Source organism: Dermacentor albipictus, unplaced genomic scaffold, assembly GCF_038994185.2.
Source record: "Dermacentor albipictus isolate Rhodes 1998 colony unplaced genomic scaffold, USDA_Dalb.pri_finalv2 scaffold_26, whole genome shotgun sequence".
Taxonomy (NCBI): Eukaryota; Metazoa; Arthropoda; class Arachnida; order Ixodida; family Ixodidae; genus Dermacentor; species Dermacentor albipictus.
In genome coordinates, this window is record NW_027225580.1 from 302461 (window position 1) to 329365 (window position 26905).

Below are 26905 nucleotides of genomic sequence, written 5' to 3' on the forward strand. Positions count from 1 at the left end.
ATCGCTACAGGAGGCGTTGACGCCACTATCACTCGCAATGCAATGCACGTCTTGAAATGGGCAGAAAGGCGCACTTGTAAAGTTCACCTGTTGAAATATGCCCCCCTCACAGTTTGTGCTTTTTTGCTTGTCGAAGTTTGAATTTGGTAACGCGGGTAGCTTCATCGCTTCTTTATCTGTTGAGTCAAAAGTAGTGAGTTACGACCGCCAGATAATTGTGTAGTTGTTTTCGCGCGACTGCGCTCGCCGACGGGCTTGGCATCCGACAATAGGATCAGCACTCTACACATAAAGCTTTCGTCGGCCTCCAAAGAAAGTATGTTCTGGGCAGGGATGCGATTTCAACAACCGTACGGCTGGCCTTTTCCTTCATCGGTTTGCACGCTGAAAGCTTAAAACGACCATCAAGTCGAATGGCGGGGCATTTGAATATATAGCCCCAAAGGCAGGACAACAAAACAAATTTCGCGCCTTCGAAAACAACATGACGTCACTTCTGCTCTTAACGGACATGGCGTCACAGTATTTTTTCTTCCGCCGGAAGTGTTCCCACCACATACAGATGGCGCTAAGCCCCATGAACCGCCAATGGACCACCATGTTTTGAACGTATGGGCTCCTATGGAAGCTTCGCTACCAGGCTTATTTACCTTGTATCACCTGTTGAAATACGCCCCCCCTCACAATTTGTGCTTTCTTGCTTGTTGAAGTTTCTCTGAATTTGGTGACGCGGGTAGCTTCATTGCTTCTTAATCTGTTCAGTCAAAAGTAGTGAGTTATGAGCGCCAGATAATTGTGTAGTTGTTTTCGTGCGACTACGCTGGCCGACAGGCTTGGCATGCGACAATAGGATCAGCACCCTACACCTAAACCTTTCGTCGGCCTCCAAAGAAAGTATGTTCTGTGCAGGGATGCGATTTCGACAACCGTATGGCTGGCCTTTTCCTGCATCGCTATCCACGCTGAAAGCTCGAAACGCCTATCAAGTCGAATCTGGGGGCATTTGAATATATAACTCCAAAGGAAGAGCAACAAAATAAATTTCGCGCCTTAGAAAAGAAAATGACGTTACTTCTGCTTTTAACGGACATGGCGTCAGGTTATTTTTTCTTCCGCCGGAAGTGTTCCCATCACATACAGATTGCGCTAAGCCCCATGAACCGGCGATGGACCGCCATGTTTTGAACGTATAGGCTCCTATGGAAGCTTCGCTACCAGGTATATTTACCTTGCGTTCCCTTTCATAAATGACCACCCTGAATGAGCATTCCTATCTGATAAAGCGTAGATCAGTTTCAAAGGAAGCATTACATTCGACGCACCCATCGTTGTGCTTTGAGTGTTACTTTTTCTACCGCAAGCTCGCCTTATAATGAATTAGATTCGTGGCTCACTCTTTTCGAACTGCCTTAATCTTCACGTCACTGCAAAATGACAATGCAGACGTGCTACTTTTTCATTCAGTGAATACTGAGAAATCGACTGTACTCGCGGACAGCTTTCTGTATCTATGAAGGAAAAACGACAGGGGCGGAATTTCCTCACATGTGTTACCGCACCAACCAGTCCGGCAGCGTTTGGCAGTGCCTTAATTGGAGATCGTAGGGAAAGGTCTTCATCCTGCAGTGGACATAAAATATGATGATGATGATGATGATGATGACGACGACGACGACGACGACGATGATGATGATGATGATGATGGTGGTGGTGGTGGTGGTGGTGGTGGTGGTGGTGGTGGTGGTTGCTCGGAACAGATGATTAGTCGACATAGCTTCCACGTGCGACGGTATTGTGTTTGCCCAGACGCGTAATGGATAAGCCGCAATATAAGTAAACGTTGATATTAAGTGGTGTGTTTTGTCTTACTTAACTGTTGCTAATAAGGTGCGTATATTTTCTCATCCCCAGCTTAAACTAACGCAGATGAAAATGCAGGAATCTTTTCAGAAGCGCTCTCACTTGTGCGCACTTTGCGTCGGTAACTTTCCCTTCATAACCACGGAAAGTTGTCCGCGAGTACAGGACTTTTTTTTTCGTGAGAGTTCACACATGTAACGCAATAATTTATTATTCAAAGCTCACTTCCTAATTAAGGAAGTTGCCAAAAATAGCAGCTTTATATTAACAAAAGACCTCAAGAACAGAAAAGTCAGTGGCTTATTAGTCAGCTTTCACATCATGACAGAGTAGGAAATTTCATAAAATATCCTTATAACAATTAGAAACCTATTCGCTCGAAAACGATTCATTTGAGTTCGCACTTAGCAAGCTGATGCCGACTTGAAGGTGGTTCGTTGTCCATCCGTCGAACAAAGGGTTATTTTGAATGTTTCCTTTCTGCAAGGCGTGTTACCCTCCTGCCTTTCACTCCGGTTCACAACCATGCATAAGACGAAAGTGCTACGTAAAAAGCATCGTTAGTACGAGGTGGTGGGATGGAAACCTGGCCATGGCGGCCGCGTTTCAATGGGGGCGAAATGCTAAAACACCCACGTACGTAGATTTAGGTGCATGTTGCAGAACTGCAGGTGGGCCGAATTTCCAGTCAGCCATACGCACTCATAATCCGATTGTGGTTTTGGCGTGCAAAGCCCTATAATTCTGCCAAAACTTCTGCCGTGATGCGATGTGACATGTGAGGCAATGACAATGCTCAACCTTTTCATAAGTTATAAACAATGGCGCACAACAACGCCTCAAGCAAACACGTGTCCCTGTATGTTCTGTGTAATACGCAGACAAACAGTAGTATTACACGCAAGGTAAAATTTTCCATCTACTCACAACTCTCGTATTGCACCAAACGCTGAAGAAATGAAACATTCTCAATCACAATCACCGCTAAATATCGTCACTCAAAGCAAACAGCGCAGAGAGATTCGCTTACATTGATTTCCACAGTGCGTGGGATCCGCATAATATTCTATACCTTGAAGTCATATACTTAAGGATCGAGCTTTTTAATGGAATAGTTATATTCAAAGTGGGAAAAAGTGGCGGTTGTGTTAACGATAAATTTGAGTTAAACGGATTCAATGCAATTCCCGTTGCGATATTGTCGACTTCCGTAGGAATCAGGCCTTCAATATGGGCTACAATTGCTAGGGAAATCAGGAAGTTGATGAACGGCAAGAAGGCAGAAGCTTAAAGACGTCCTCAGGAAGATAAATTGACTCTTTGAGCAGCATGCTCAGGTGGCCGTGCTATGGTTTCAACGTTGATAAAAAATCCACCAGAATGTAAAAAGAGGCCGACAAAAATGTTGGCATCTCGGGGAAGGTGAAACCAATGGAAATCTCACCACAGAACCAGCTAGACATAAAGTAACTTAAACATACAGAACTAGAACGTACCTTAGCAGGGTGGCCAAATTTTGAAGTAAATAAATTGTCTGTTGAAAGAGTTCAGCTGAAACCTGATAGTACGAAATAGGGCGGCAATGTCGTTAAGCGTTGAACAGTGATCCAGTAGGTCCTACGGACGATGCTGGCGCCCGGCAATTATCAGAAGACTACACAATTAAGCGAGATACTTGGGCCCAAACAATGAAACGTTCCTTTCCTTCGAGCGCTTTTTAACCTTACGTGAGGCCTCCTTACAGTCAAGGACCGATGGAGGAAGCAATCGTACCATATCGTACACTGAAAGCTCCCTTCACCCGTCCTCACGTAAGGAGCGGTTGCCGCATGCCTGGTTTCGAGATTATCTCTTAAAAGCTTTACGCGAACACCATTATTCAATTAAAATGTTGTATCTTCGCACAATCTTTAAATTGAAGAGGTAATATATAGAGGCGTGGACGCTTTCTTCTAGTTTTTCTTACTAAACTTTAAAAAAGTAGCGCAATACAGTGCAAAACTTGATGTGCTCCATCAACGCTGGCCCGCCGGCGTCGTGCAACGCCTAGCAACGCTTTCATGCCGCACGCGTGACTAAAATGAACATGCCTGGCAAGACGTACCGTGCTCGCGCTTCTCCGCAGGTGGGCTCAGCGCGCATGCGCAATGAAAGGTCACGTGGTTAAGCAGTGAGGTGAAGCGCTCGTTCAGGGCCAGGAGCGGTGTAAGGACGCATGAAGGTAGCTTTGGAGCTACCTTATGCTGAGGAAGCACTAAGGAAGCCTTCACCGAAGGCCCCTCAGTAAGGAAGCTTTCAGAGTGACATAAGGTGGCGTCACCGCAATGAAGGCTTCCTCACTGAGGTAAGGAAGATTTCACTGTTTGGCCCTTAGTCATCAGTCTTGCAGGGTAAGTCCTTACAGGGTGAGACATGGGTCTGAAATTTGGGACGCGGACTCCATCACATGAATTACATTGCAGTCTACGTATGGTGTCACCTTCCAATAGCTGATACTGATTTTCGCGCAATGAGGATGCGAACAAATTGTTTCATGCGCTGACTGTCAGCTTCCTCGAACTGCCAACATTCCTTAATGAGGTCCTCGACAGTCGCACAATTCTTGAATGCAAGTTAAGTGTAAGGAGTTAAGTGCGAAGCACTTTAAGTGCCTGGCAGCCTTTTTGGCGTTCGATATCTGCTAGTCTGCATTGCGGCTATATTGTAAAGGCAGAACAGCAACATGGTAGACAATATTGAGAACAGACAAATACAGCGTGTATTACTGCAGGATATATTAAATAATGGTCTTCGTTCACGCACGTGGATAAATGTGACAGAGCACTGCTCTGAAAACTCAATGGGAGTACTCTATATATCATGCACAAAGGTGTACCTTGCCCAGTGGCCAGTAAATTGGACATAACATTGTGAGCAGCTTCGCTTGCGGACGACGACCGAGAGATATTCGGCACAATTCTTGTGTTGTGCCTTTTGTCTCAAGCTGCAAAACTAACTTATCTATGTACCCATCTCAAAAATAGTTAAGCAAATGTCGATTTCCAGCTGCTGTGGCAGGCCATGAATGCGGATAGCAAAGCCGCTAGAGGAATAATTGGAGGCTCCTTAACGAAGCCCAAAGGTAAAAAAAAAGTCGTCCAAAACAGCGTCTCTCGTAGACGCAGTGCGAGTTTCGGATGCTAAGAATGTTTGCCGATTGAAAAAAAGTTGCCGCGGGGTGCGTGCGACGATTCCACTAGCCCGTTTTCTCCGTAGCATAAAAGAAACTGTGGCTGCCTATCGGGAAGCCTCTCAAAAGCTCAGAATCAATCATCGCTCGTCATGGCTAAAGGCTCTTAGGATGATAAGTCATTTCCAGCCGACGAGCCGGTACGCTTTATCAAGAACACTAATGACGCCGCGGGACACACTTTGTGGTGAAGTTCAGTGTGCAGGGATAGCTTTTAATTTATTTATTTTTGCTTTGCTGACCTCATCGCTACGTCACCGCGTGAAGTCTGAAACGTACAAGGTAACTAGGCAACGCGGTGGCAATCAAGCGAAATAAATTTCGATGTCCTGGAAATCTGGATACGCTACCACAATATTTTCCGATTTCACGGCTGAATTAAATGCTAACTTAAAACGTGTCAAAAAGCTTTTCTGTTCATTGTAATATGTTTGACAGTAAATTAGTTATATCCATTATTTATGCTATCCACAAAAGAAAAAAATCTTTAACATTTTCAAACATGGCCCAAATCCCCCAAAATTGTTTAACTTTGATAACACTTGAGTTTCCTATTTCACACATAAAATTGAAAAAAATTACAAAGATAAAACTTTCTTTCGAACACTTTTGCGTATCTTCGTAAATCGAAGAAATGAAAAGAAATAGCTGAATAAACAAGTCTTTTTTAAAAAAAGAAACTCATTTTCAAAAAAATAAAAAAAAGACCACGTCCGAATTTCGAAAAAAATGTTGCATGGAAGACCGCTTATGTGGGGCAGAACGCGTGTGAGGTAACTTGTTTCGTCATTTGCTTTGTTCACAAAATATACGGGGACAAAGTCGCCCATATTGAGCGTGTTGGCCTCAGTACCTTTGCTGGTTCTTTATCAGTTTGAATAGTATGCATCCCTAGTTCTAATTTCTTTGATGCTTCAGAAGTTCGCTCTAGCAGCTTGTTTTGAGCAACAATGTAGTGTCCGATTGTATTTGCGTCCAGTTGTACGGGGGTTGGGGGCTGCCGCCCTCTAAAGTGCTAACGCGTACTGAGTTTGCAGCCTACAGCTTCTGTGGGAATTACACTTACATTTACATTATTCGCTTATCAACGGCATGCGAGACACCGCGAGTCCATGTTGTGGGAGACTCTGCCGAAACTCGCCTGCTGCACACATTAAATCACCTGTAAGCGGTGCCAAGCAGCCTAATCCGCAAACGATGGAGCGCTTCCACAATGAGCAGGTGCACCATTATCGAAGTGCTATGGATACGTGAAACGGATACTGGAAGCTTCTTCGGCATCACCGCATGCAACTAACACTGTGCGTTTCCAAAAACTTATCTGAGTCACTTCCCGAGCTGTTTATTCCTTTCCCGTTATCACACGTTTTTCGCGTCGCTCAAAGCTTCCTGTCTTACTTCGACCTTCACCTCTGCGTTTCAGCTGTGCGGAAACGTGCAGTGCGGCATGACTGAGCCAAAGGCTGCCGAAGTTGTCTAAATTATGATCTTTTGTCAACACCTTGCTGACGCGCTTTCCCGCGTTGAGAGCAGCAGAAGACACTGGTGGCGACAAACAATGTCCTTCGATAGCGAGAGGGACCCACACCGCTTCACAGTGCAAAGCTTTACGACGACCTTGTTCATAAAACATTAAACCGTGAGATATTCTGCAGGCTCAGTCAGGACAGTAGCACACAAAAAGCGACAGAAAGATTGCGGTGCAGTTCCGTATAAACCTTTCGACTTCGTCTAGTTGTTCACTATACCTGATGCACGCGGCTCATAGCTCGGACCGAGTATTCTGTGCCGATGATTTACATGTTCACAAGTCATATTGCTAAGAAAAAATATTTCGTTGTGCAAACAATGTGCACTGTTGCCTCCCTGCGGAAGCTACTGCGAGAGGCTGAGGATATTCGCGACACCGACGAGGCCTGTCAGTACTGCTTTACGCACCTCAACGACATCCTGTCTTCTACTGACACCCGTGATGAATCAGGCAAGGCGTTCTTTCAGGAAGAAGAAGTGGTACATGAAGAGGTACGTCCACCCTTCTGATGTTTCACCATTGAAACCACAATTTTCTTTTCACAAACGCAGCATACGATCTTACAGAAAGAAAAAACGCGCCGAGGTTGAAAGCATCGTGGTGACGGACATGTCCTATTTTAAGCGCTGCATACGGAAACGTCAGTGCACCTTAACCGTTTGCGACAAAATTTCGTGCTTGCGCTGGCTGGTTAAATAACTTGAAACAAGCGTACGCGGCTTAAAATTCATATAGAGAGCGCCTTCGTCTCTTAACCATCGTGCCACTAGTAGTTGAAAACAACCGCGTTCAAGAATCAATCACAGCTGTCACAACGTACATGCTCAGAAAGGCTCGCAATCGGCACAAGAAGCATGCAATGCGGCAAGATTTTAATCTGTACACGAAGTCATGGTTAAGCCTATCGTATGTAATACAAGCTGCGCTCGACAACTTCACCAAGGTGCAACTTGGGTGCCCTTAGCAGAGCTCGAACAACGATGCCGTTGTGTCAGTCATCACGAACCGCAAGAGAGCCTACGTCTGAAAGCGGTTTATGAGACATTCTATCCGCGACACGTTCCAGATGTTCAGAGCAGCTCACCCCGAAAGCCCATCGCCCTTTCAAAGTTTTTCAGCCTGCGTCGAAAATGGATGCTGCTTGCAACCCACAAGAGGGTTGCGTTTGCGTTTATTGCACTAATGCCAACCTTTGTGTCTCCGCGCTTGGGAACGTAACCAGCGTAGGGATCTCATTGGAACGCATGAAAGCATCGTGTCGTTGCGGCTCCCCGAGCCGCGATTGTGTGTTAGATGAGTGCGAGCGCTGCCGGTGGAGTGAAAGCCTCACTTTGGCCAGTCTGGGAATGGTAGACTAGGTAACATTTCCCTTTTGTGAAAGCGGTTACTTGATCAAGATGACTTCGTCTCCAACGCTTTTTGTGAAGAGCTCGACAAATGAGTGACTGAATGGATTCCTCACGAACGCATGCGCCGCACTCAAGCTGCGGTTATTCATGAGGCAAAAAAGTGCGAGCGACACGGAAGCATTGCTTTGCATTTCGATTTTTCTGAAAACGACACTGTTCTTTTCTCGAATGAAACACAATCGTACCATTGGCACAAGAAACAAATCTTCATTTTCTCCTTAGTCGCCAGGACAAGAAAAGCAACACACAGCTTTGCTCTCGTAAGCGATGACATGCATCACGACGTAGCGCACGCCTGCTACACGCTAGATAGCAAGCCCGAAGTCTCAGACATTAAAAAGCACCAATCTACTGTCACGTAACATACCTCGGCGATAGGGCACCGACACATTTTAAAGATAGGTATTACCTGTATGTGTTTCCCACTCGTAGACGTCTGCGGGGTGGATATTTTCCGCTACAGGGCATGGGAAGAACGCCCATGGCGGTGTGGATGGAAGCTTGGTGCAGGAAAGCCCCAAGCTTCCCTGCACCGCCTGAGGTCTGGAAGTGCCGGCCCCGGTCAGTCGGCCCATGATATGGTCTCCCAACTTAGAGGAAACATCAAGAATGTGGCTCTGCTTAATGCGCCTGCTGCAGCCATCGAGGAGCATCGCCAGCAGAAGTTAGTGGAGTGGAAGCTTCCGTGACGTGTGTGCCGGGAATTTACTCATGGCATGTGTGGATGTGTGCCCGCGATCAGTCAAGCGGGCATGCGCTGTTCGTTGCGAGAATTGCCGCTAGCCCCCTCCCCCCCCCCTGCCCCCCTTGACGGTGATTTACCTCTTTTATATACTGACTGCAAAGGGGGGGGGGGGGGGGCAAGCAATAAATTTCTTCGAGCACCACAAGTAGTGTCGAGTTTTTTCTCACTTGCGTCCCAGAAAACAAAGCAGAAAACAGGTTCTCTGTTCTTGCCGCATTAAAAAACCCTGGTACACCTTTCTTAATTTGTGGCAACCGTGTCCTTTTCTTCTTTTAGAGAGAGTAAATGCTTACAAACGGGAATGAGTCGTCCCGGCAATAAAACCAGCAAGTTCAACAGGGCGCACATTGGCCGCTTGTATCTTGCGAATAAAGCAAATGGGTAAACCTAATATCGCAACCACGTTTTGCACGACAAAAGCAGACTTTCAAGCACTTTTTTTCCAAAATTGGAACCACACTTTCTTATTTCATTGCTTAAAAACGAATATTCGAAAAAAAGTTCTTATTCTTTTCTTTGTTTTGACGTAGAAAGATAATGTTATGCATAAACGTTGCAAAAAGAACGTTCTTGTTTGACGCTTTTTTCAAGTTTCTTTGAGAATTAAAAACCCGCCAAGGCGCATCAAATTAAGTTGCAAAAATGTTCGTATTTGGACGATATTTAGAGTTTCCTTACACTTTTTTTTTGTTTGTCGACAGCATAAAAAACGCATGTAACTAGTTTGCTGCCAAAGATATTAAAATTAGGAGAAATGTTCTTGGCACAGCGTTTTTAGTTGGCATTTAATTCGGCCGCGAATCGGAAAATATTGTGGTAAGCAATAGGAGGACGCTCGCGCTGCCACCTTCAAATACTTTTTATTGCCACGAGCATCTAGTGACAGTTTTGTTTCTTGCACAACACTTCCGGTAAAGCTCGTGGCACGACCGTGGAGGGAATACAAAATAAATCAGACAAAAAATAAAAAAATGGTACAGTACAAAATTCATGGGTTTTATTATAAATATGATAGCACATCATAAGTTTAGTTACAAGTGGAGTTAATAAAATGACCAGAATAATGAGAATTAGATAGAAATGACTGAAAGGACAAGGGTCAAAATTCAGATTAAATAAGAAAATTGAAAAAAATATTAGCGTACGAAATTCATGGGTTTCATTACAGATATTGTCACGTGGTAGCGACGGTGAAGAAAGCGGCAAAACTGTGAATGGCGAAGCTAGTGTTTTACTCGGCGAACCTGTGCCCTAAATACGAGAGGCTACACCCGAAGCACTACAATAGCGGCGAACACAGTCGGCTATCGTCGAAAATCTGATCAGCGAGTCAAGCACGTAGGCTTTTATACATGAACCATCGATCGTTCCAGAGTAATCGCTGGCGCCCGCGTGCCTTCCAGAAAGTTCAACCAGGTTCTACACCATTCGTCCCACGCATACATGCAATCAGAATACACAAGCTTCCGTGACAACCAAGAGCGGATAGAACCACCATAATATTCCAGAAACTTCCGATACATGCAGGCGCGTCCTGCGCTCTGCGATAACATTTAGAAAATGAAACGCGGTCATTCGATAAATAAATGCATGTATCAATACCCTCTTTCTTCAAAAGCACCGTCCCGATGCTATAAATACAAAAGGAGAGCAAAAAAAAAAAATTACAGCACACTTACTAAGAAATGGTAACAAAACAACAAAGAAACAAAGTCCAAAGTAACGCAGTCCAAAGGAAGACGAAGGCTCCAGCTAACCAAAGAGCCAATGTTCGTTAGCTGGCAGAATGGCTTAAGTCAGACAACATGGACTATTTCAGGTCGTGAGCGGCGGCGCTATGATAGCGAAATGCCGTGTGGCACGACTTCATAGTCGAGTACGCCAATGCGTCGGATGATCTTTTAGGGCCGAAAATAGCGGTGTAAAAGCTTCTCGCTAAGTCCTTGTCGGCATATTAGGGTCCAAACACAAACATGGTCACCGAGCTAGTATTCGGGGTAGCGTCGTCGACGGGTGTAGTGTCGGCTGTCGATGTCGGTCCTCTGAGGGTTCTCGATCCGAAAGCGGGCGAGCTGTTGGGCTTCTTCGGCACGCTGGAGATAGCTGGCGGCGTCGGCATTTTCTTCGTCGCTAACGTGCGGCAACATGGCGTCGAGAGTCGTTGTACGGTTCCTGCCGCAAACCAGCTTACACGGCCTGATCTGTGTTGTTTCTTCCACCACCTTGGTGTGAGCGTTGGCTACGAACGGCAGCAGTGCATCAGACGTCTTGTGCTTGACGTCGACGTACGTTGCTAGCAGGTCGGCGAGGATCTTGTTTAGGCGTCCGTAAGACCATTAGTCTGTGGGTGGTATGCAGTTGTCCTGCTGTGGCTTGTCTGGCTGTGTTGCAGAACGGCTTGGGTAAGCACTACTGTAAAGGCCGATCCCCTGTCGGTGATGAGGACTTCTGGAGCGCGCCACGTCACAGCAGGACGTTCTCGACGAAGAATGTCGCCACTTCGGCTGCGCCAACTTTCGGCAGAGCTTTAGTTTCAGCGAAGCGGGAAAGGTAGTCTGTCGCCACGACGATCCACTTATTTCCGGATGCTGACGTCGGAAACCGTCCCAACAAATCCATCCCGACCTCCTGAAATGTTCGGCAAGGATGCTTGAACGGGTGTAATAATCCCGCCGGTCTTGTCGGTGGCGCCTTGCATCGTTGACAGTCCCGGCATGCATTGACGTAACGGGCGACGTCGGCGGTCAGGCGCAACCAGTAATACCTTTCCTGTATCCTCGATAGCGTGCGGGAAATTCCGAGGTGCCGAGCTGTCGAATCGTCATGTAGGGCTTGCATTACTTCTGGACGAAGTGTTGAGGGAACAACAAGAACGTAGCTGGCGCGCACTGGTGAGAAGGTCTTCATAGGGAGTATGTTCTTTTAGAGTAAAATGAAGATTATCCTCAATTAAAGACTCTAGGGACGACGTCGGCGCTCCCTTCCAAATACTCTACGAGGCCTTTTAGCTTCGGGTCGATCTTGGTTCTGTTCAGCGAAGTCTTCCGCACTTATTATTCCAAGGAAGGCGTCGTAATCCTCGTCGTCCTGCGACGGTGGGTCAATGGGGCCGCGTGATAGGCAGTCGGCATCGTAGTGCTCTTGTCCGGACTTGTAGATACAGCTTGTCATATTCTTGCATTCTGAGGCTCCAGTGCGTCGCGCGTACTGAAGGGTCCTTTAAATTCTCTAGCTAGCAAAACGCCCGACGATTGCTGACAACATTAAATGTCCTACCATATAGGTAAAAGGTCCTACCAATAGTATAGGTCCTACCAATAGGTAATTTTTCTGTAGCCCAAATGATGGCGAGGCATTTCTTTTCGGTTGTAGAAAAATTGGCTTCCGCTCTTGATAGCGACCGGCTGGTGTAAGCCATCACATGTTCAAGCCCTTCTTTTAGACAAACACGGCACCGAGGCCTAGGGTACCGGCATCACTGCGGACTTCTGTATCGGCATCTTCGTCGAAGTGCGCAAGTACCGGTGGAGACGTCGTTCGAGTTCTTGAAATGTGTCGGCCTGCGGCGTTTCCCACTTGAACTTGACATCAGATTTAGTCAGTGCCTCAGCGATGCGGGAAAAGTCCTGGACAAAGCGCCTGTAGCAGGCAAACATGACAAGGAATCTACGCAGTGCCTTCTTGTCAATGGGATGCTGGAACTTTGCAAAACTTACTGATGACGGGCCCCAGCAACAGAATATCCTCGCAAGAGGAGCGGCACTTTTCTGGCTTTAGCCTGAGCCCTGATGAACTCTAGTACTGTCGCAAGCCACCTACAGTGATTGTCTATGCGAAAGGTTAGTGCGGATGAGCTGAGGAGAGACAAGAGCGAATAGACGGTGACGTCACCCAAAAGACAAGACATGTCTCCCACTTCAACTTTTGCTAACACCGTGTTCATCACGAGCTGGAACGTTGCAGGCGCCAAGCACAGACCTACTGTCATGACCTCGAATTCCCAGAAGCCGTCTGGCGTGATGAGGGCGATTTTTTCTCGATCCCTTTCGTCGACTTCAACTTTCCAGTAGCCAGTCTTCAGATGCGTGCACGAGAAAAGTATTTTGCATTTGCAGAGCCGATCCAATGCGTCGTCTATCCGTGGGAGGGGTTATACGTCCTTCTTTGTGATCTTGTTCAATCAACAATAATCGACGCAGAAACGTAGGGTTCCGTCCTTTTTCCTCAACAAGACAGGAGGAGATGCCCACGGGCTTTTCGACTGCTGGATGATGTCACGCAGCATATCGTCGATTTGTTGTCTCATAGTTTCACGTTCTCCTGTTGAAACTCGGTAAGAGCTCTCGCGGAGTAGTCCAGCGCACTCTTCGGTTATTATGCGACGCTTTGCGACTGGTGTTTGTCGAATCCTCGATGACGTCGAAAGGTAGTCTTTGTATCGTCGATGCGAATTTCTGATATGTTGCTGTTTAATCATGGGGAGACTTGAATATATGTCGAAGTCTGGTTCGGGAACTACGGTCGTCGGGGTACATGCGGCTGAGTCCCAGAGGACAAACGCACTGCTGGTTTCCACAATTTCTTAAATGTATGCGATTGCCATGCGATTGTTGATGCGCTTGAACTGCTCGCTGAAACTGGTCAACATCAATTTCGCTTCGAGCAATCGCTTTTGCAACGTAAATTTCAAGGCCGAGCAGTAGACGTTGGTTGCCCTCGATTACGCCTTCTACGTATGCGGGTGTGACGCTGCCGACGGAGATGACAATGCAGGAGCGAGGTGGGATGCTGACTTGGCCTTCAAGTACACTCAAGGCATGGTGACTACGAGTGCTGTCCGGCGGTATAACCTGATATTCGGATGGTGTTATTGACTTTGACTACAGGTCGATGATTGTGCCGTGTTGGTTCAGGAAGTCCGTGCCGAGAATGACGTCTTGAGAAAGCTGTTGGAGGATAACGAAGGTGGCAGGGTAGTTGTGGTCAGGAACGGCAATTCTTGCCATGCACATTCCAGTTGGCGTTATTGGGTCTTCTCCAGCAGTGCGAATTTAAGGGCCTTCTCATGGAGTCTTAACTTCCTTCAGCTGGACACCGATAGGTCCACTCATGACGGAGTAGTCGGCTCCTTTGTCCACTGAGGCGGTACGGCGTGGCCGTCGAGAAACACTTCGACGTTGGTGGTTCTTTGTCTTGCGTTGCAGTTAGGTCTTGGGCTCGGATCACGGCTGCGTTGAGTTGACGTGTGGCTGGAAAGTCGAATCGTCAGGTCCTCTTTTGTCGGCGCAATCTTTGGTTGTAGGCTTCGTCGGGATGGCGGCGTCTCGTTGATATATCGTTGAGATGGACCTTCTGGCGTCTTCGTCAGTGACGGAGTATCGTCCTCAGTTCGAAGAACAGCTAGTGTACCTCCAGCAGCTGCTGCTTTTAGTTTTTTGTATATGGGCTCGCAGACCGGCCCCGGGCTAGGCCAGTGCATGGTCGTCGTTGCGACGACAAGTAGCGGCCTGCTGACGAGAAACGGGACGGTCGTCGAGAACTCCACTAAGTGGCGGCGTGGTAATCGGCGGTGTCACCAGGGCGCTCCCAAAGCTGCGGACACGGCGCGTTGACGGCGAACCCTCGCAGCCCCAAGTTTTGGTATGGGCATCAGCGGTACACATGGCCGGCTTCCCCACAGTGGTAGCAGAGCGGGCGGTAGTCAGGGGCGCGCCAAATATCTGTCTTCCTTGGGCGTTTCACTGGCCGCCAGGTGGGTAGGGTGGCGACGGTGGCGGTGGCGGCCTCTGGTGAAGGAATCGCGGCATTATTGGGCCCTGGCGCCGGCGCGGAGGGCGAATCTGGCGGCGGGCGACACCGGGGCATGTCATCGCTTCCGACAGCGGTTGTGGCGATGGCGGTGGCACTTCAGTAACCTCAGCTGGTGGTTGAACTTCTTCTTTGACGATGTTGGCGATTCAGGCCACTTGAGGCTGCGAGCTTGGGAAGAACTTCTGCAGTTCCTCGCGCACGACCGCTCTGATGGACTCTCGCATGTCTTTACTGCCGAGTGCTTGAACATCGGTGTAGTTTCGGTGGTTATATTGCCTTGTCCGCATATCATGCGTCTTCGCAATTGCTGTGGCTTCGGAATCAAAGTCAGCAACAGTCCTGGGCGGGTTCCATATCAATCCAGCAAAGAACTGCTGCTTTACTCCAGACATGAGGAACCGAATTTTCTTTTTCGTCATATCAGGGTCGCCGTGGCGGAACAGGCGCGTCATCTCCTCGGTGAAGATGCTACGTTCTCGATGGGTAGTTGAACTCGGGCGTCGAGCATAGCTTCGGCCATTTCCTTACGCACGACGCTCGTAAAGGTCCTCAGAAGGTCGCTACAGAACAGGTCCCATGTTGTCAGGGTCGACTCCCGGTTCTCAAAACAAGTTCTGGCGCCGTCTTCTCAAGCGACGTATACATGTCGCAGTTTGTCCTCTTGAGTCCCACTCCCAGGTCTCCAGCCAGGATTCTGGGTCTTCAGTGGAAGATCGATGGAAGGTTGGTGGGTTCCGAGGATAATGCAGCAGAACGAAGGACGCTGGGATTCAGGGTTGCCTTGGTCACGATCTTCTTGGTCGTCTCAGGTAGAATTCCGTGCTCCGGGGGCAGCTGTTGCAGTCGACGGGTCGCTCGATGATCCGGGACGACGTTGGCCTTGTATTTGCGATCCAGGCTGGGATCACGACTTGTTGGGGGCGTCCGGTACATGAACGAACTTGTTCCTCCACCAGATGCCACGTGTTAGTAACGGTGAAGAAAGCAGCAAAACTGTGAATGGCGATACTTCTGTTTTATTGGGCTAATCTGTGCCTACAGAAATAGGCTACCGTCAAAGCACGACGATAGTGGCGAACACAATCGGCGATCGTCGAAAATCTGATCAGCGAGTCAAGTACATCGCCTTTTATACATGAGCCTTCGAACGTTCCAGTTACCGCTGGTGCCCGCATGTCTTCTAGAATTTTCTCCACAATTCCCGTCGTGCATAGATGTAATCAGAATACACAAGGTTCGGTGACAACAGACAGCGGATAGAACCATCGATAACAGTCCCGAAACTTCGGATACATGCAGACGCATCCTATGCTGAACGATAACATTTAGAGAACGAAACGATAAACAAGTACACATCGTATCGTACAACGTACGTATTGATAAACAACTCATTCGATAAACAACTACAGGTGCCAATATTATATCAAAGCATAAGATTAGCTACAAGGTGAGTTACTGAAATATCTGGAATAACTGAAATTAGAAATCACTGAGACGATCGGGTACTAAATTCAATATAAATCAGAGAAAGTATAAGAGTGGAATAGTAGAATAGTACAATAAAAGAAAATAGTACAAACGTAGAATAGTTCAGTTCAAAATTTATGGGCTCTTTGCACATATATCAGAACGTAAGTTTAGTTACAAGTTGAGTAACTGCCTGTTGAACTGTCTGGAATAATAGAATTAGACATCACTGGTCACAGCCCACCAAAACACAGAAGAGACTTTAGAGTTTAAATAACCGCCGCGTGAGCATGACCTTGGGTAAATTCCTGGAAACCCGGAAAGAGAAACCGCAAGCAATGGCTTCAGTAATGACATTCCACACAAGAAGATGGCTTGACATTTAAGCCTCTAAATGATGGAAAAGAGCTGCCGTCGAGTTCGGTTCGTGCGTTGCGTTCGCCTAAAGTTAACGCAAAGAACACCAACTCCGAGGTTCGATTGCCACTAACAGACATCAAAGTCAAAGATTAGGGTCCCCTACCATTTCTTCTTTTGTTCTTTTATTGGAGGGGGGGAGGCTTGCTTGGAATGGTTTTTGGGAATAACATTTTCTATTTTGTGCAGTTTGGATATTCGTACATGAGATATTAAAGAACAGACGAAAAAGCATCAAGCGGACTTGCACGTTTGATCTCTCGTGCGATCATCCTAATACTACTACTACTTCAACACAAGCATTAAGGGTCAATAACAACGCAGTACGTTGAAAAAATATTTTTTTTTTTGTAAACCGAGGGACCGAATTCACAAAGCTGCATATTCATAAGTGCTTATTTTAATAGTTGCAGCGTCCGCATTCGTTGGAGTTTTTAGTTACGAGTAGCTCTAGTCTTTACGCTAGAGCAGACGCCCACAAGTGGCGCTTTTCCCTGTAGGACGAGCGTGAAGTGAATGTTTTTATCAGGATGCAATCTCACTCGCTTCATGCTAGCTGAAACGGTGAGGCGTAACGTGATCACTCGTACGCGTCTCCCGATGGCACGACAGTCGCGCTTTGCATCCGTTAAGTTTTCGTTCTCTATGCGAAACAGACCGAAATTGAGAAGACAGAAGAGATTAGCAGCATCTGCTATTGACATGTTTCGAACTGGTTATGACTTCCACGGATGATGGGCTTTAAGTTTTGCATTGGGATCAATCGTCTGACTGCTTCAGTAAAAGTTAATGAGTGTAGTTCCTACAATTACTTGTTCGTTACGTCATTAAATTAACAATGGGAATGTAGTACTATTCAAGAACGACTCCAGCTTTATGATCTCCCATAAGCGCTTGTGGTTCGAGATTTATGAATAAAAATTGGCACTTGAGTGCTAATTTCGCGCTCAGAGTCAGGAGCCACGACGTAGTATAACACGCCAGTCTAAACGCCCGGTGTAGGTGATTACGACTACGCGTATTCTCTCGGCTGGCAACATGGCGACTGGCTTGTATGCGAAAGCTCCCGAAGCCTTGAATGCGAAAGTGAAGTACTGATTGTCGAATTTGATGTTAGATATCTCTACACAAACGCTTTGGAAGAATCAAACAAAATGCAGCTGTCTTCGAGCACAATTGTATCGAATAAATGCACATCATAATCACCAAAAGTTTTTTGCAAGGTTTAGTTAATTTTGTATGGTTGAATTGTCCGCAAAAATTGCGCCCATCAAAATGTAATCACCTGCTCGAACGGGCCGCAAATACTCTACGTTCCTCATCTCACAGATTACATCTTTCTTTATATATTTTGAACGTCTCATGAAATAGACTGCATTTCTCAAACAGAAATAGCTTGGACTACACCATTCTTCAACGAGAAAGCAAATGGCAGGCGCCAGTAATTCGAAAGTCTAAGCAATAAACCCAAGTCAGCAATACCAAATGGCGCTGGAATGAGTGCTTACAATTAAGGCAAATGACGCTCGAGGTCGTCGTCTGCGTGCCGTCACGAAAGTGACTGCGAGTCCCGCCAAAGCGCAGTGTCCTACATTAGTCCTGCATTAGTTGTAAGTCCAGATGGGTAGCAGTTTGCTGTGTTAACACTGTAGTCCGAAAGGCATAGTTACCTGATCTTGAGCGCATTTTTGACCTCACCAACGCGCTCCATTTGTCCTTCTTCTTGTAGCGTCATTTCGTCTCCCCCATTGTCGTGTCTCCTGCATCGACGGTGAACACCAACGCAATGGCATGTTTTTAGTCAATTGCAAGAGATGCTGTGATATTATATTAAAACGCGCCGAGGTTGAAATCGTGGTGACGAAGACACGTCCTACTTTAAGCGCTGCATACCGAAACGTCAATGCACCTTAACCGTTTGCGACAGAATTTCGTGCATGCGCTGGCTGGTTAAATAACTTGAAACAAGCGTACGTGGCTTAAAAGTCTTATAGATAGCGCTTTCGTCTCTTAACCATCGTGCCACTAGTAGTTGAAAACAACCGCGTTCAAGAATCAATCACAGCAGTCACAACGTACATGCTCAGAAAGGCTCGAAAACGGCACGAGAAGCACGCAATGCGGCAAGATTTTAATCTGTACACGAAGTAACGGTTAAGCCTATCGTATGTAGTACAAGCTGCGCTCAACTACTTCACCAAGGTGCAACGTGGGTGCCCTTAGCAGAACTCGAACAAAGATGCCGTTGTGTCAGTCATCACGAACCGCAAGAGAGCCTACGTCTGAAAGCGGTTTATGAGACATTCTATCCGCGACACGTTCCAGATGTTCAGAGCAGCTCACCCCGAAAGTCCTATCGCCCTTTCAAAGTTTTTCAGCCTGCGTCGAAAATGGATGCTTCTCACACCCCACAAGAGGGTTGCGCTTGCGGTTATTGCAATAATGCGAACCTTTGTGTCTCCGCGCTTGGGAACGTAACCAGCATAGGGATCTCATTGGAACGCATGAAAGCATCGTGTCTTTGCGGCTCCCCGAGCCGCGATTGTGTGTTAGATGAGTGCGAGCGCTGCCCATGGAGTGAAAGCCTCACTTTGGCCAGTCTGGGAATGGTAGACTAGGTAACATTTCCCTTTTGTGAAAGCGGTTACTTGATCAAGATGACTTCGTCTCCAACGCTTTTTGTGAAGAGCTCGACAAATGAGTGACTGAATGGATTCCTCACGAACGCATGCGCCGCACTCAAGCTGCGGTTATTCATGAGGTAAAAAAGTGCGAGCGACACGGAAGCATTGCTTTGCATTTCGATTTTTCTGAAAACGACACTGTTCTTTTCTCGAATGAAACACAATCGTACCATTGGCACAAGAAACAAATCTTCATTTTCTCCTGTGTCGCCAGGACAAGGAAAGCAACACACAGCTTTGCTCTCGTAAGCGATGACATGCATCACGACGTAGCGCACGCCTGCTACACGCTAGATAGCAAGCCCGAAGTCTCAGACATTAAAAAGCACCAATCTACTGTCACGTAACATACCTCGGCGATAGGGCACCGACACATTTTAAAGATAGGTATTAACTGTATGTGTTTCCCACTCGTAGACGTCTGCGGGGTGGATATTTTCCGCTACAGGGCATGGGAAGAACGCCCATGGCGGTGTGGATGGAAGCTTGGTGCAGGAAAGCCCCAAGCTTCCCTGCACCGCCTGAGGTCTGGAAGTGCCGGCCCCGGTCAGTCGGCCCATGATATGGTGTCCCAACTTAGAGGAAACATCAAGAATGTGGCTCTGCTTAATGCGCCTGCTGCAGCCATCGAGGAGCATCGCCAGCAGAAGTTAGTGGAGTGGAAGCTTCCGTGACGTGTGCGCCGGGAATTTACTCATGGCATGTGTGGATGTGTGCCCGCGATCAGTCAAGCGGGCATGCGCTGTTCGTTGCGAGAATTGCCGCTAGCCCCCCCCCCCCCCCTGCCCCCCTTGACGGTGATTTACCTCTTTTATATACTAACTGCAAAGGGGGGGGGGAGGGGGCACGCAATAAATTTGTTCGAGCACCACAAGTAGTGTCGAGTTTTTTCTCACTTGCGTCCCAGAAAACAAAGCAGAAAATAGGTTCTCTGTTCTTGCCGCAATAAAAAACACAGGTACACCGTCCTTAATTTGTGGCAACCGTGTCCTTTTCTTCTTTTAAAGAGAGTAAATGCTAGCAAAGGGAATCAGTCATCGCGGTAATGAAACCACCAAGTTCAACAGGGGGCAACTTGGCCCTTTGTATCTTGCGAATAAAGCAAATGAGTAAACATACTATCGCACCCACGTTTTGCCCGACAAAAGCAGGCTTTCAAGCACTTTTTTTCCAAAATTGGAACCACACTTTCTTATTTCATTTTTTGAAAACGAATACTCGAAAAAAATTTCTTAATATTTTTTCTTTTTATGTGGGAACATAATGTTATGCATAAATGTTGCAAAGAGAACATTCTTGTTTCACACTTTTTTCAAGCTTCTTTGAGAAATAAAAAACGCGCCAAGACCCATCGAATTAGGTTGCAAAATTTTTGGTTTTTGGGCGATGTTTGGAATTTTTCTACACTTTTTTTGTTTGCCGACAGCATAAAAAACGCATGTAACTAGGTTACTTCCAAACATATTAAAACTAAGAGAAATGTTCTTGGCACAGCGTTTTTAGTTGGCATTTAATTCGGCCGCGAATCGAAAAATATTGTGGTAAGGAATAGGAGGACGCTCGCGCTGCCAACTTCAAATACTTTTTATTGACACGAGCATCCAGTGACACTTTTGTTTCTTGCACAGCACTTCCGGTAAAGCTCGTGGCACGACCGTGGAGGGAATACAAAATAAATCAGACAAAAAATAAAAAAATGGTACAGTACAAAATTCATGGGTTTTATTATAAATATGATAGCACATCATAAGTTTAGTTACAAGTGGAGTTAATAAAATGACCAGAATAATGAGAATTAGATAGAAATGACTGAAAGGACAAGGGTCAAAATTCAGATTAAATAAGAAAATTGAAAAAAATATTAGCGTACGAAATTCATGGGTTTCATTACAGATATTGTCACGTGGTAGCGACGGTGAAGAAAGCGGCAAAACTGTGAATGGCGAAGCTAGTGTTTTACTGTGCGAACCTGTGCCCTAAATACGAGAGGCTACACCCGAAGCACTACAATAGCGGCGAACACAGTCGGCTATCGTCGAAAATCTGATCAGCGAGTCAAGCACGTAGGCTTTTATACATGAACCATCGATCGTTCCAGAGTAATCGCTGTCGCCCGCGTGCCTTCCAGAAAGTTCAACCAGGTTCTACACCATTCGTCCCACGCATACATGCAACCAGAATACACAAGCTTCCGTGACAACCAAGAGCGGATAGAACCACCATAATATTCCAGAAACTTCCGATACATGCAGGCGCGTCCTGCGCTCTGCGATAACATTTAGAAAATGAAACGCGGTCATTCGATAAATAAATGCATGTATCAATACCCTCTTTCTTCAAAAGCACCGTCCCGATGCTATAAATACAAAAGGAGAGCAAAAAAAAAAATTACAGCACACTTACTAAGAAATGGTAACAAAACAACAAAGAAACAAAGTCCAAAGTAACGCAGTCCAAAGGAAGACAAAGGCTCCAGCTAACCAAAGAGCCAATGTTCGTTAGCTGGCAGAATGGCTTAAGTCAGACAACATGGACTATTTCAGGTCGTGAGCGGCGGCGCTATGATAGCGAAATGCCGTGTGGCACGACTTCATAGTCGAGTACGCCAATGCGTCGGATGATCTTTTAGGGCCGAAAATAGCGGTGTAAAAGCTTCTCGCTAAGTCCTTGTCGGCATATTAGGGTCCAAACACAAACATGGTCACCGAGCTAGTATTCGGGGTAGCGTCGTCGACGGGTGTAGTGTCGGCTGTCGATGTCGGTCCTCTGAGGGTTCTCGATCCGAAAGCGGGCGAGCTGTTGGGCTTCTTCGGGACGCTGGAGATAGCTGGCGGCGTCGGCATTTTCTTCGTCGCTAACGTGCGGCAACATGGCGTCGAGAGTCGTTGTACGGTTCCTGCCGCAAACCAGCTTACACGGCCTGATCTGTGTTGTTTCTTCCACCGCCTTGGTGTGAGCATTGGCTACGAACGGCAGCAGTGCATCCGACGTCTTGTGCTTGACGTCGACGTACGTTGCTAGCAGGTGGGCGAGGATCTTGTTTAGGCGTCCGTAAGACCATTAGTCTGTGGGTGGTACGCAGTTTTTGTCCTGTGGCTTGTCTGGCTGTGTTGCAGAACGGCTTGGGTAAGCACTACTGTAACGGCCGATCCCCTGTCGGTGATGAGGACTTCTGGAGCGCGCCACGTCACAGCAGGATGTTCTCGACGAAGAATGTCGCCACTTCGGCTGCGCCAACTTTCGGCAGAGCTTTAGTTTCAGCGAAGCGGGAAAGGTAGTCTGTCGCCACGACGATCCACTTATTTCCGGATGCTGACGTCGGAAACCGTCCCAACAAATCCATCCCGACCTCCTGAAATGTTCGGCAAGGATGCTTGAACGGGTGTAATAATCCCGCCGGTCTTGTCGGTGGCGCCTTGCATCGTTGACAGTCCCGGCATGCATTGACGTAACGGGCGACGTCGGCGGTCAGGCGCAACCAGTAATACCTTTCCTGTATCCTCGATAGCGTGCGGGAAATCCCGAGGTGCCGAGCTGTCGAATCGTCATGTAGGGCTTGCATTACTTCTGGACGAAGTGTTGAGGGAACAACAAGAACGTAGCTGGCGCGCACTGGTGAGAAGGTCTTCATAGGGAGTATGTTCTTTTAGAGTAAAATGAAGATTATCCTCAATTAAAGGCTCTAGGGACGACGTCGGCGCTCCCTTCCAAATACACTACGAGGCCTTTTAGCTTCGGGTCGATCTTGGTTCTGTTCAGCGAAGTCTTCCGCACTTATTATTCCAAGGAAGGCGTCGTAATCCTCGTCGTCCTGCGACGGTGGGTCAATGGGGCCGCGTGATAGGCAGTCGGCATCGTAGTGCTCTTGTCCGGACTTGTAGATACAGCTTGTCATATTCTTGCATTCTGAGGCTCCAGTGCGTCGCGCCTACTGAAGGGTCCTTTAAATTCTCTAGCTAGAAAAACGCCCGACGATTGCTGACAACATTGAATGTCCTACCATATAGGTAAAAGGTCCTACCAATAGTATAGGTCCTACCAATAGGTAATTTTTCTGTAGCCCAAATGATGGCGAGGCATTTCTTTTCGGTTGTAGAAAAATTGGCTTGCGCTCTTGATAGCGACCGGCTGGTGTAAGCCATCACATGTTCAAGCCCTTCTTTTAGACTAACACGGCACCGAGGCCTAGGCTACCGGCATCACTGCGGACTTCTGTATCGGCATCTTCGTCGAAGTGCGCAAGTACCGGTGGAGACGTCGTTCGAGTTCTTGAAATGTGTCGGCCTGCGGCGTTTCCCACTTGAACTTGACATCAGATTTAGTCAGTGCCTCAGCGATGCGGGAAAAGTCCTGGACAAAGCGCCTGTAGCAGGCAAACATGACAAGGAATCTACGCAGTGCCTTCTTGTCAATGGGATGCTGGAACTTTGCAAAACTTACTGATGACGGGCCCCAGCAACAGAATATCCTCGCAAGAGGAGCGGCACTTTTCTGGCTTTAGCCTGAGCCCTGATGAACTCTAGTACTGTCGCAAGCCACCTACAGTGATTGTCTATGCGAAAGGTTAGTGCGGATGAGCTGAGGAGAGACAAGAGCGAATAGACGGTGACGTCACCCAAAAGACAAGACATGTCTCCCACTTCAACTTTTGCTAACACCGTGTTCATCACGAGCTGGAACGTTGCAGGCGCCAAGCACAGAGCTACTGTCATGACCTCGAATTCCCAGAAGCCGTCTGGCGTGATGAGGGCGATTTTTTCTCGATCCCTTTCGTCGACTTCAACTTTCCAGTAGCCAGTCTTCAGATGCGTGCACGAGAAAAGTATTTTGCATTTGCAGAGCCGATCCAATGCGTCGTCTATCCGTGGGAGGGGTTATACGTCCTTCTTTGTGATCTTGTTCAATCAACAATAATCGACGCAGAAACGTAGGGTTCCGTCCTTTTTCCTCAACAAGACAGGAGGAGATGCCCACGGGCTTTTCGACTGCTGGATGATGTCGCGCAGCATATCGTCGATTTGTTGTCTCATAGCTTCACGTTCTCCTGTTGAAACTCGGTAAGAGCTCTCGCGGAGTAGTCCAGCGCACTCTTCGGTTATTATGCGACGCTTTGCGACTGGTGTTTGTCGAATCCTCGATGACGTCGAAAGGTAGTCTTTGTATCGTCGATGCGAATTTCTGATATGTTGCTGTTTAATCATGAGGAGACATGGATATATGTCGAAGTCTGGTTCGAGAACTACGGTCGTCGGGGTACATGCGGCTGAGTCCCAGAGGACAAACGCACTGCTGGTTTCCACAATTTCTTAAATGTATGCGATTGCCATGCGATTGTTGATGCGCTTGAACTGCTCGCTGAAGCTGGTCAACATCAATTTCGCTTCGAGCAATCGCTTTTGCAACGTAAATTTCAAGGCCGAGCAGTAGACGTTGGTTGCCCTCGATTACGCCTTCTACGTATGCGGGTGTGACGCTGCCGACGGAGATGACAATGCAGGAGCGAGGTGGGATGCTGACTTGGCCTTCAAGTACACTCAAGGCATGGTGACTACGAGTGCTGTCCGGCCGTATAACCTGATATTCGGTTGGTGTTATTGACTTTGACTACAGGTCGATGATTGTGCCGTGTTGGTTCAGGAAGTCCGTGCCGAGAATGACGTCTTGTGAAAGCTGTTGGAGGATAACGAAGGTGGCAGGGTAGTTGTGGTCAGGAACGGCAATTCTTGCCATGCACATTCCAGTTGGCGTTATTGGGTCTTCTCCAGCAGTCCGAATTTAAGGGCCTTCTCATGGAGTCTTAACTTCCTTCAGCTGGACACCGATAGGTCCACTCATGACGGAGTAGTCGGCTCCTTTGTCCACTGAGGCGGTACGGCGTGGCCGTCGAGAAACACTTCGACGTTGGTGGTTCTTTGTCTTGCGTTGCAGTTAGGTCTTCGGCTCGGATCACGGCTGCGTTGAGTTGACGTGTGGCTGGAAAGTCGAATCGTCAGGTCCTCTTTTGTCGGCGCAATCTTTGGTTGTAGGCTTCGTCGGGATGGCGGCGTCTCGTTGATATATCGTTGAGATGGACCTTCTGGTGTCTTCGTCAGTGACGGAGTATCGTCCTCAGTTCGAAGAACAGCTAGTGTACCTCCAGCAGCTGCTGCTTTTAGTTTTTTGTATATGGGCTCGCAGACCGGCCCCGGGCTAGGCCAGTGCATGGTCGCCGTTGCGACGACAAGTAGCGGCCTGCTGACGAGAAACGGGACGGTCGTCGAGAACTCCACTAAGTGGCGGCGTGGTAATCGGTGGTGTCACCAGGGCGCTCCCAAAGCTGCGGACACGGCGCGTTGACGGCGAACCCTCGCAGCCCCAAGTTTTGGTATGGGCATCAGCGGTACACATGGCCGGCTTCCCCACAGTGGTAGCAGAGCGGGCGGTAGTCAGGGGCGCGCCAAATATCTGTCTTCCTTGGGCGTTTCACTGGCCGCCAGGTGGGTAGGGTGGCGACGGTGGCGGTGGCGGCCTCTGGTGAAGGAATCGCGGCATTATTGGGCCCTGGCGCCGGCGCGGAGGGCGAATCTGGCGGCGGGCGACACCGGGGCATGTCATCGCTTCCGACAGCGGTTGTGGCGATGGCGGTGTTACTTCAATAACCTCAGGTGATCGTTGAACTTCTTCTTTGACGATGTTGGCGATCGAGGCCACTGGAGGCTGCTAGCTTGGGAAGAACTTCTGCAGTTCTTCGCGCACGACCAGTCTGATGGACTCTCGCATGTCTTTACTGCCGAGTGCTTGAACATCTGTGTAGTTTTGGCGGTTATATTGCCTTGTCCGCATATCATGCGTCTTCGCAATCGCTGTGGCTTCGGAATGAAAGTCAGCAACAGTCCTGGGCGGGTTCCATATCAATCCAGCAAAGAATTGCTGCTTTACTCCAGACATGAGGAACCGAATTTTCTTTTTCGTCATATCAGGGTCGCCGTGGCGGAACAGGCGCGTCATCTCCTCGGTGAAGATGCTACGTTCTCGATCTGTAGTTGAACTCGGGCGTCGAGCATAGCTTCGGCCATTTCCTTGCGCACGACGCTCGTAAAGGTCCTCAGAAGGTCGCTACAGAACAGGTCCCATGTTGTCAGGGTCGACTCCCGGTTCTCAAAACAAGTTCTGGCGCCGTCTTCTCAAGCGACGTATACATGTCGCAGTTTGTCCTCTTGAGTCCCACTCCCAGGTCTCCAGCCAGGATTCTGGGTCTTCAGTGGAAGATCGATGGAAGGTTGGTGGGTTCCGAGGATAATGCAGCAGAACGAAGGACGCTGGGATTCAGGGTTGCCTTGGTCACGATCTTCTTGGTCGTCTCAGGTAGAATTCCGTGCTCCGGGGGCAGCTGTTGCAGTCGACGGGTCGCTCGATGATCCGGGACGACGTTGGTCTTGTATTTGCGATCCAGGCTGGGATCACGACTTGTTGGGGGCGTCCGGTACATGAACGAACTTGTTCCTCCACCAGATGCCACGTGTTAGTAACGGTGAAGAAAGCAGCAAAACTGTGAATGGCGATACTTCTGTTTTATTGGGCTAATCTGTGCCTACAGAAATAGGCTACCGTCAAAGCACGACGATAGTGGCGAACACAATCGGCGATCGTCGAAAATCTGATCAGCGAGTCAAGTACATCGCCTTTTATACATGAGCCTTCGAACGTTCCAGTTACCGCTGGTGCCCGCATGTCTTCTAGAATTTTCTCCACAATTCCCGTCGTGCATAGATG

At 47.8% G+C, this 26905-nt stretch overlaps 1 protein-coding gene across 4 annotated transcripts in view; it reads right to left on the reverse strand.

The window, feature by feature from the left end:
* LOC139052528 (uncharacterized) overlaps nucleotides 1-26905 on the reverse strand; it is a 330782-nt gene that overhangs the window by 235133 nt on the left and 68744 nt on the right. For 3 of the 4 annotated variants that reach the window (XM_070529643.1, XM_070529641.1, XM_070529642.1), the window contains one exon: nucleotides 18140-18229. The exons of the other annotated variant lie outside the window; for it this stretch is intronic. In XM_070529643.1, coding sequence (XP_070385744.1) covers nucleotides 18140-18229 — 90 coding nt within the window. The remainder of the gene's footprint in view (nucleotides 1-18139; nucleotides 18230-26905) is intronic. 4 annotated transcript variants of the gene reach the window in all.